This window comes from Neovison vison, chromosome 10 (genome assembly GCF_020171115.1).
Source record: "Neovison vison isolate M4711 chromosome 10, ASM_NN_V1, whole genome shotgun sequence".
NCBI classification, from domain to species: domain Eukaryota; kingdom Metazoa; phylum Chordata; class Mammalia; order Carnivora; family Mustelidae; genus Neogale; species Neogale vison.
The window spans coordinates 38,326,567-38,336,890 of record NC_058100.1 but is presented as its reverse complement, the minus strand read 5'-3'; the positions used below and the strand labels follow the sequence as shown (position 1 = coordinate 38,336,890).

Below are 10,324 nucleotides of genomic sequence, written 5' to 3'. Positions count from 1 at the left end.
CTAGCGACTCAGAGTCAAACACTAAGAGACCCCTGTTTTTTCTTACCGAGTCCTGGTGCTTTGGGTGAATATAACCCTTGACATGGGAATCACTTTCATCATTTGAATCATTTCCCAAAGAGGCTTGGGTCAGTGAATCTGCAGGCTTCAATTCTGATACTTTCCTCATGCCTTTGACTTATTAAAAAATCTCATTTATTGGGGCACCTGGTGGCTCAGTCTGTTAAGCATCTTACTTTTAGTTTCCCTCAGGTCATAATCTCAGGATGGCGAGATGGAGTCCTGCCCCCGGCGTGGAGCTCAGCAGGGAGTCTGCTTGAAGAGTCTCTCCCTCTGCCCCCCTCCACTTAACTTATTCTCTTTCTCTCAGATCAATTAATCCATCTTTCAAAAAGCTCACTTTTTGTTGATCAAATTTAGATGCTTTCATACAAATACAAAAATACAAAAAAAAAAAGTAAAAATACATGAATACCCATTGGTATAATGACTCATTTGGCCAAATCACTGAAATCAATTAATAAAAGATTTAATAAAAGAAAGCTAATAAAACCATTCAAATTCTTTTTATCTGGAGTCATTCCTAGAGGATATGTAAATAACTTCTAACTTTATCTAAGGAACCCTGAACATTTTCTTGCACATGACATTTCCCTAAATGAAGAAGACAAAACGCTAGAGGCTTGCTTGGCACATTTTTCTTTTTAATAATTTTCTTTGCATAATGCATAGCATCTGGCCTCTTCACTGCACATATTTGGATAAGAATTCTGGTGATGAATTAGGGTGAGCAAGGGTTGGGGACAGGGGAGGCAAAAAGCTGGCCATTGATAACCGTATAATTTTAGACCTATTGATTTTGGCTATTGATTTTGTCTCCCTGTGTGTCATTTTACTGATAGTAAACAAGAAACATTGCTTATCTGTTAAGTGGATTTCCATGTAGGAAAGAAACTGCACACCTGGCTGCTTGCGGCTTGCTTGTTCAGAGCTGAGTTCCTCGAGTAACCTTCTCCACGGATAGGACGGCACGAGGACAGAGCTCTGGGTGACAGCGTCTGGTGGACCCTCACGTTCATCCTGAAATAAAGCCTGGAGTGTCATTCAGATCTTGCCATTCTTCGTGCAGCTCTGGACACAGCAGCCACTTCCAATTTTCCTCTCTTCACTTGGGGATGGATGGGAAGAAGGAAGAAGCCAGATTTATTTGTGGGACTAAATGTCTTTTCAGGCTTTTCCTCCGTGATACCTGTGAAATAAAGGGCATGACGGTTAGTAACTGGCATTATATGACCAATACAATTTTTCAGGGTCAAGTTGCACCACAATTTTTGTAAGGATTTTAATCTTCTGAGTAAGAAAGTATCAATTATTTACTTAACTATCCTGTGTGTCCCAGGATAAAAATGTGGAGTTCCAGAAGGATGTGATAGAAGAGCAGAAGCTTTAGACAACCTACTTGACTGGGCAGTTATCCATGCTGGGACTCAACTGCCCAGTCTATACAGGTTTGGTTAAAACAAAGCAAATTAGAGAAGTTTGCTAGGTTGTTATAAGGCACAGAGATGTTTTATGTTAATATCTTCAGAATCCATTGACTTATAGGAAAATAAAATTAAGATAATGCTGATAATGTTGGTCATCCCACAAATGAGACCTGAAAATGAGTTTTGAATTGGTTATTTTTGGACCACAGAACTATAAAAAGTTAAACTCCTTTAGTCTAAAAATTCAGAAATTTTGTCCATAATATTCAACTAGTATTTATAGCATACATCAATTTGATTTTATGGCCTATTATGGGGAAGAAGAAAAGATGAAAAAGGGGAGAGGAAATACAGAGAGTTCAAGGTAAAGAAAAAGAATGAGCCCCAAGGTCCAAATTCCACCACTTAAAGTTCTCTTTGGCTTGAACACTTACAGGTAACCTGACCGCTCTTTCCCTCTGAGACACAAGGTGGGAAACTCAGCTCCCCATATCAGTCTGCCACCAACCGATGCAATTTCCCAAGCACACAAAAGGTCTCTCCGTTCGGTTCTCTGTGCTCATTCTCCCGCCCCTCCTCCCGCCCCTCCTCCCGCCCCTCCTCCCGCCCCTCCTCCCGCACCTCCTCCCGCCCCTCCTCCCGCACCTCCTCCCGCCCCTCCTCCCGCACCTCCTCCCGCACCTCCTCCCGCACCTCCTCCCGCACCTCCTCCCCTTTGGTGTCCTTCCTTCTTCCATTCAGCAGATGTTTTGAACGTGTGTCATCTCTTTGTCAGTCTAAACGCTGGAATTCCAGCCGAGAATAAGTCAAAGTACCTGCCTTGGTGAATCTTACATTCTAGTGGGAAAGAAGCATTACAAATAAATGAGCTTTTCTAGAATATAATGACAGGTAGTGACAGGAGAGATGAAGAAAAATGAACCTGGGTCGGGGGACAGAGAGTGGTGGGAAGGGAGAGTCCTTCAGTGTTATTTGTAGACTCTGTCCGGGCTCTGAAGTCAACCTGGTGTGCTTAGATCCCAGCTCTGTGAGTTCCTTCTCTGGGGATTTTAAATTACTTATCTTTTATGCTTCAGTGTTCTTGAATATAAAATGGGGAGGCAATCATAACTACCTCCACATTATGAAGACCGATTGAAAGAGTACATATGGAATGCTTGGTTTTGTAGCTGTGACACTAATTTAAAAACAAATGTTAGCCATTTTCACCAGCAATATCAATGTTACAGTTTATATCCCCTTGCACCCGAAATAAAATTGTGAGTTTTTCTGTTACTCTTCAAAAAACTAGAATATGCTATCCTGTATACCACCTTCCATGTAACCATTTTTCTATTATTGGATATGTTCTCACAGTTTTGTAAATGGAGCATGTCACAAAGTTCATGTTCTCCCATTCTCTTCCCACGTGTAAACTGAAATGGAACTACAGTTGACCCTTAAGCAATGACCCATACAGCAAGACGGCCATGTATCACTTTTGACTCCCCCATACTTCACTACCAACAGCCTACTGCTGACTGAAAGCCTTACCAGTAATGCACAGTTGATTAGTACGGATGCCATATTCTTACAATAAAGTAAGCTGGAGAAAGGAAAATGTTATTCAGAAAATCATCAGGAAAATACACTTAAGAACTGTACTATATTTCTTGAAAAAATCTGTATATAAGGGGATCCTTGCAGTTTAAACCTGTGTTGTCCAAGGGTCAACTGTATGTATATTGTCTTGTACTATGGTTAATATCTTGTAACTTGTTTAATTCTAAAGCGATTCACAAACGCCTTAAAGACATTAACGGTTGGAATCAGCATTTCTATTATTTAAAAATAATGTCAAAGACATTAAGTGACCTGTTTTGGGACTCCTTGCTCAGAGATCTTTCTCTCCTCTGTACTGTGAGCGCCTTGATTTATGAAAGGCTTTTTGGTGCCTAGCACAGTGTAAGGCACATAGTAGGGATTTCAAGGTATTCTGTACATGTGTGCTTCACAGAATTAGAATTTGAACACTAAACTTTCTGAGGTAAATTTATGCCCAGGTTCCTGAAGGTGCTTTTCATGAAAATCGGCATTTAGTGTATATTTCTGGATTTGGCTTCCCCCACGATTTCCCCACTTAGGCTGGACGGGTTCCTACACTTGCTGACAGTCAACACAGTGGTCCTTTAATCTATGCCAGTTTCCAGAATTTACTGTTAATCTTTTGAGGTGAATAATTTTCCTGAATATGACCTAGTTTTTATTTTGGAAGCATTTTAATGGAGAGATTTTAATCCCTGACTACATTTAACTCTTCATTAAACTAGAAGGAGAATTTTCAATTATGGTTTTGTGGTCCCTTTTCCATCAGCAAATGGAGATGTCTACTTCCTTTGCCCTTTTGTGTGGTTAATGAGCTCCCAGAGTTTTAAGCGTCTATTAAAACAACAGCTCTATAAAAAATTCCTTTGCTTTTGGGCAAATAATTTATTATATTTCATGCTTTGATAAAACTGATCATACTGCAATCAATTCCTGATTATCTCAGTGTACATTGTTCATTATGTACATTAACCACGATTCATTTTTAATTCCATTTTTGTCTTCCCCCTGGCATTTAAGACATACCTGGCCATCTTCTTTCTGTCACGTGGTTTGTACTTAGAGAATGTAAAGTATACTTAATACCCAATGAGGCAAAACAAATATAGGCAAAAAAAGAAAGAAAGAAAGAAAGAAAACCCAAAACACTTTTTTGACAATCTGTTAGTTTTGCAATATTTATACCACTGTGTTTCATTCATCACTCAAAACAATTAAAAATAAATTGTATTATTTTATAGAAAACAGTTCTTTTGCCAAAAATTCTTAGTAGAGTTGAGGATTAAGAAGAATCATTCAAACTCTCATTATGTTCTTGAGGACAGAATGACGGTCCAGTTTTCTATATAATTAAATAAAGCAGCTTTTTGTTGTGGTAGCTGTGATTGTTATCTGTTTTTCTGTTAGGCACAGGCCTTAAGAACTGATTTCATGGGACAGAGGATTCTAAAAAGTACCGTATATTAGATCTTCTCCTGTTAAGGTTTGATCTATTTTAACGATGGGATGAATGGCTGCAGGTTTGGCTGGGCCCATACCAGCTTCCTAGAACGAGTAGAAGAGTGACAGCATCGAACTTTCTAGGCTGCACGGTTTAATAGGATGAGCGGGAAATCGAGAGTCACGGTCCACCTCAGCTTACCACTTCATTCTCGTGGGATCCTTGGCAACTCACTTACCCTCTGGTTAGGCTGCATCTTTTCCCAGTTTTTTCCTTTGCAATTATTGTGAAAATGAAGACAATCACTTGTAAGAATGTTCCGTAAACTCTAAAGCATTGTATGTTAGCTACACTTCTTAATACATGAAAAAACTTGACTTGGCCGGTGAGTCAGAATCTTACTGAGATCATGGCTCTATCCTGCAGGTACAAGGACGCCAAACCGCCCGCAGAGATGTGATGTCACATGGCCTAGCTTTTAAAAGTAGGCCGTGAGTCCAAGTCTTAAATGACCTCTGGAGACGTTTCACTTGTCAGGTTAGGAGATCCTATTCGATTTTTCTCTCCGATCAGCAAACTCATGATTTCCATCTCACTAAGCTAAAATGCATGTATCCTGGAATATTCATGACGAGGGTATGAACTGAGCTAATTTTAGTCCCAGCTTGTCTCTGGGAACAAAGCAATTAATTAACAATCCAGACAGAAAGGGGATGCACTCTGGAATTCTGGGTACTCACTTTATCATGTTGAACGTGACCTCCCTTCTTTTTCCCTGGAATGCTGTTTGCAGATTCCCTTTGTGCTTCTGAACCAATGAGTGGAAGGAATCTCAGGCTGGTGGGACTTGGTACCTAGAAGCCATAAATAAAGAGTTAGTAGGACATAATTCAGCCAATTACTTCTATAATGTGAGTTCAGGGGTGGAGAATAGGGGGAAAAAGTTCCAATTGCTTTAAAACATGCCCTCCTTCCCAGATGCCCATTAGTCCTTCCTGACAATTTGTCCTTATCGTCACCTACAGCTGAAGTGTTAGCTCCTGTTATAATGAACACGCTCTTGGGAAGGAGAAAGAACATTTTAAGAAATAAATTAAGATTAATTAATTACGATTTCATCTTCAGTTTATTATTCCTGGTCAAATTAGTTCTTTTTTTTTTAATTTTTTTTTATTAATTTGACAGAGATCACAAGTAGGCAGAGAGGCAGGCAGAGAGAGAGAAAGGGATGCAGGCTCCCCACCGAGCAGAGAGCCTGATGCGGGGCTCGATCCCAGGACCCTGAGATCATGACCCAAGCCGAAGGCAGAGTCTTTAACCCACTGAGCTACCCAGGTGCCCCAATCGAATTAGTTTTTTAATTTAACAGAGATTATTTGGAGTGGAAACTGGAAGGGTGAGTAAGGAGGAAGAAATTTCGGGTAGGGAGACGGCACAGGCAAAGTCACAGAAGAGGCAAGAGAAATGATGCTTCAGGAAAGGCCCGTAGTGTGGCCTGGCTACAGTGTGAGGTACATGGGGGAAAATGGTAGAAAATGAGGTTAGACAGTAAAGGCAGAAGCCAGATTATGGAAGGTTTGCAGGCTGAACTGAAAGTGGTTGAATTTTATGCCGTAGGTGATGAAGAACCAGGATAGAGTCTGAACTAGTTTCCTGTGGTGTTCAATGTGGAATGGCAGAGACAAGGGATCAAGGCCACGGACACAGAGAACTAGAGACTTCTTTGGGATCGGACCCAGCATGCCCATAGGAGCAACAGCTGCCTTGGAGATGTGATTTTCTTCAGCCTTGTTTGGTAGCCCAGGGTCAGGGATGAGACGTCAGATTCCCCACTGTTTTCTAAACCACCACAGTCCTCGAAACCTCCAACTCACCCTGTATATAGGCAGAGAACCAAAAACAACCCCTGCCTCCCGGTTTTCTGTCAGGAATCCTTCTAAGGCACGTCTTCGAATCTGCAAAACACAGGAGTGAATGTTTAATGCAGAGGGCACACTCCATCAGCAGCAAAATTCCTGGGTTCAAATCTTGACTCTGCTGCTTATTAACTGAACGATCTTGGGCAAGTTCTTCCTCTATTGGCTACTTATGAAGATGAAATGAAACAACATACATTGCGTGGTGTTACTCATATGTAAGATTTAGTATCGTTGTATTATTATTACTGATAATCGTACGTCAAAAAGAAGGAAATGAATACATTTTATACAATTGAAAAAGAAAATGAATGGGCAAAACAAGATTCTGGTAAAAATCAGAGATTCCTAAGAGAAAGGTGTTTTACTCAACTTTAGCATTAAAGTTTTGCTATTTTACCAACAATTTGAGAAGACAAAGGTGTCCAAAGGAGAAAGAGATCCTTGGGGCACTTGTTTTAAGAGCTTTAAAACTTTGCTCCAGATTTCCCCAAATGTATTTAATGCTTCAGTTAAATCACTTTAGAAGATTGTTTCTTATTTTCAAATTGGAAGAGGATATTGAAAGTCTATGCCAATCTTTATTTTTAGGATGTACTATTTCAATCCTATTCAACAAAATTTTGTATCTGTTATGTGCTATGCCTATGTCTTTGGCCATAAAGAACTTAGGACTCTGGTGGGTAGGCAGTAAAGTAAGTATACAAATATTCTGGTTGACTAGAGAACACAGTAAATGAATATGCTGGAAGACACAAAGCAGGAGAGATGGGGGTTGTTGGGGAATGTGGTATTAATATTTGTTGAGTATCTGGGATGTAACAGGTGTACCTTTTTCTCAATTAATCCTCACAACAACACTTTGAAGGGCTTTCCAGTGAGGAAAGAGATACAATAATTTATCTAAGATTAAACCTAAGTCTCACACTCCACATCCTGGTCCCTCTCCCGCCTGTGCTCCTGCCCTCTGGGAGCAGCCCAGTGCCATCTGGACAGAAAGGTGGGGGTTATGGAAATTGCTTCATTTGGAAAAAAGTAAGTATTAATCAAATATGAAGTTGATAGTGTAAAAGAATAATGATAGAACAAACACCCGTGGATCCACTGCTCTGTTTTACATGTTGAAACAATTCTGTCATCTTTGGGGTTCTCAGTCCTTTTCATCTGCCCTTAAATGTAATGACTGTCTTGAATTTTGTATTTTTAATTGCCTTGCTTTTATTTGTATACTTTTTTCTTTTATGAACTTAGCAATATTTTTAGTTTTGCCTCTTTTTGACTTTTATAGGAGTGATCATTAATATAGGTATATTTTACATTAACATACAATATATTATTGGTTTCAGGGACACAGGTCTGTGGGTCATCAGTCTCACACCATCCACGGCGCTCACCATAGCACGTACCCTCTCCACCACTACATACATGTTCTTAAGCACACTCTTTCATTCAGTAGCATGTGTCAGACTATTATCCATATAGGAGAGGGTTATTTGGTCCATTTATGTTCACAGCTCCATAGTATCCTAATCTGTAAATGTGTTATAATTCTGTACCGATTACACCATTCGTGAGCACTTAGGCTGCTTTCTGGTTTTTGCTATTCCAGAATACTGCTTGGAGCATCCTTGTACCCATCTCCTAAGCCCGTGTTTAAGAGTTTCTCTAGGGGATATCTCTAGTAGGCTATACCTATTTTCAACTTCACTGGTTAATGTTAAATTGTTTTCCCAAGTGCTTCGAGCAAGTTACACAACTTCCACCCCCACATTAGTGTTCTGATTGTGCCAAATGCACACTGGCCCTTGGGAGACTCAGACTTTCTGATATTTGCCAATCTGCTGGGTGTAAAATGGTACCTCCTAATGTTATTGATGTGAATTTCCACCTTTTACCAATGAGGCTGAGCATTTCATCATGTGCTTACAGGCAATTTTTTTCCTTTTGTGATCTATTCAAGTATTTTACCATTTTTTAAATTGGACTGTCTTTTTTTCTTATTGATTTCTTAGGAATTCTTTTGTATTCTAGACACTAATCCTTCGTCAGTTACAAAGGTAGGATGGACTTGACAGGCAGAGAAAGCCCTGGATGTGGCAAGGACAGCTCATGCGAACTAAGGGACAGAAGACAGGAATGCTCAGGAAACAACTAGCCTGATTTGTAGAGGGTAGGGCAACAGTAGGTTGATAATGGGAGATTTGTTTAGAAAGGTTAAGTTTGGTTTATTGTGTGGAAGATCTTGAAGAAATCAGCTCGTGCTATATACGCTCTTTAGGAATATTAGAAATAGAATGAATAGTGGGACCAATTTCTCCTCTAATTCAGCATTGATGTGTGTCAATCTGTAATAGGCAGAATCATGGCAACCAAAGATGTCCACACCCTATTTCCCCACCCCCAGCCTATGACTACATGGTCTCACTTGGCAAAAGGTCACTTGGCAAAATGTGATTAAGGTCAGGAACCTGGAGATGGATTTTCCAGGGGGGCCCAATCTAATTACAGGCATCCTTAAAAGCAGAGAACATTTCCCGCTGGGTTGGAGACTTGTGACCCCGGGGAAACCATTAGGGAGAAACCATATATTTTTGGCTTTGAAGACAAAGGAAGAGGGCCACAAACTAAAGCAATGAGATTTTCCCTTTAGAGCTTCCAGGAAAGGAACAGAGCTCCAGCAACATCTTAATTTTAGCCCAGGCACACCCAGGTCAGACTTTTAACACACAGAATTGTAAGATAATTAGTTCATGTTGTTTAAACCACCAAATGCGTAGTAATTCCTAAAAGCAGCAATAGAAAGCTAATACACTGGGGAGATCTAAATTCAGGAAAACAAAAACCAAGAGCTTTCTCTTGTTTCTTTGGGATTTTTTTGTTCATTTGTTTCATAGCTACCTTGGGAGAAGAAAGAGACTTGAAAAACTTAAAGTCATGATCCACTTCAAAGGCCTTGGGAGGTGTACGTTTGAAAAGCAAAGACATTGAGCTCATTTTTTTCCATCTGCATAAAAAGAAACAAAGAAAACTGTTCAGCACATACCCACATCTTGTATCCTCTGCCTACTAAACAAATATCCATTATATCCTTCTTTCTTTGGGTCCCGGGTTCTCTGGCTCCCATGGCACCGGTCCTAATGATGCTATGGCTGCCCTTAAGTCACTCCCTATTGGTTCACTCGAATACCCTGGGTGTGCCTACGGTGTGCTTAGCATTAAGCTAAGACCTGGGTATAGAAAGATGTACAGAACATGGTCTTAATCTTCAAGGAAGTCACAGAGTTAGTGAAGGAGATGCATATGACCAAATTAGAATATACGATTTTGAGTACTAAGACAGATGGTTGTGGTCAAGGCTCAGCAATTACCCAAGGGAGAATGATCAACTTTGCTTGGTGAACTTTACCACATCTTGATGAATCTCGGCTCTATGACACCACCTCTCACATTTTGGCAAGACTTCTTCTCCAGGGCTCTTGCTGGCTAGTCTTGAGCTCTTCAGCAGGGTTTGGCAGTCACTTGGAATCCTTGTTGATTTTTCTCAAACCGATCCTGTCTTAATCCAAATTCTATGTGGACTGTGACTCTTAGTTTCTCTTCCTTTTTATTCTACCAGCTATTGGTCTAGATGATGGCACTGAGTCTCTCCAGCTTTGAACCACTCGGGGTTTTCTTAAAGGACTTTATTTTAGATAATCCCCTCGGATTCTTCCCACTTTGGGCTCATCTAGTCAGATTTCCCAGGGCTGATTTATTCCATGTTGCCAGTCCAGGTAGGACTGGTCCCTTGAGGTTATCCACCAGGCTTTGCTGATGTTGAACTCAAATGAGCACTGATCTCTTCCATTATGACAAAGATCCAATCACTCAAAACCAGAACTGAACATTACAAAAGG

The 10,324-nt window shown here is 40.3% G+C and overlaps 1 protein-coding gene across 1 annotated transcript in view; it reads right to left on the bottom strand.

The window, feature by feature from the left end:
* Window positions 1-715: 715 nt before the first annotated feature.
* The window catches only part of WDR64 (WD repeat domain 64), a 115,036-nt gene continuing 105,427 nt past the window's right edge, over window positions 716-10,324 (bottom strand). Inside the window, exons 23-26 of the mRNA XM_044267023.1 lie at window positions 9,327-9,432; window positions 6,387-6,467; window positions 5,253-5,366; window positions 716-1,249 (exon numbers count right to left, since the gene is read on the bottom strand). Of these exons, the coding sequence (XP_044122958.1) occupies window positions 1,166-1,249; window positions 5,253-5,366; window positions 6,387-6,467; window positions 9,327-9,432 (385 nt within the window). The 3' untranslated portion in view covers window positions 716-1,165. The remainder of the gene's footprint in view (window positions 1,250-5,252; window positions 5,367-6,386; window positions 6,468-9,326; window positions 9,433-10,324) is intronic.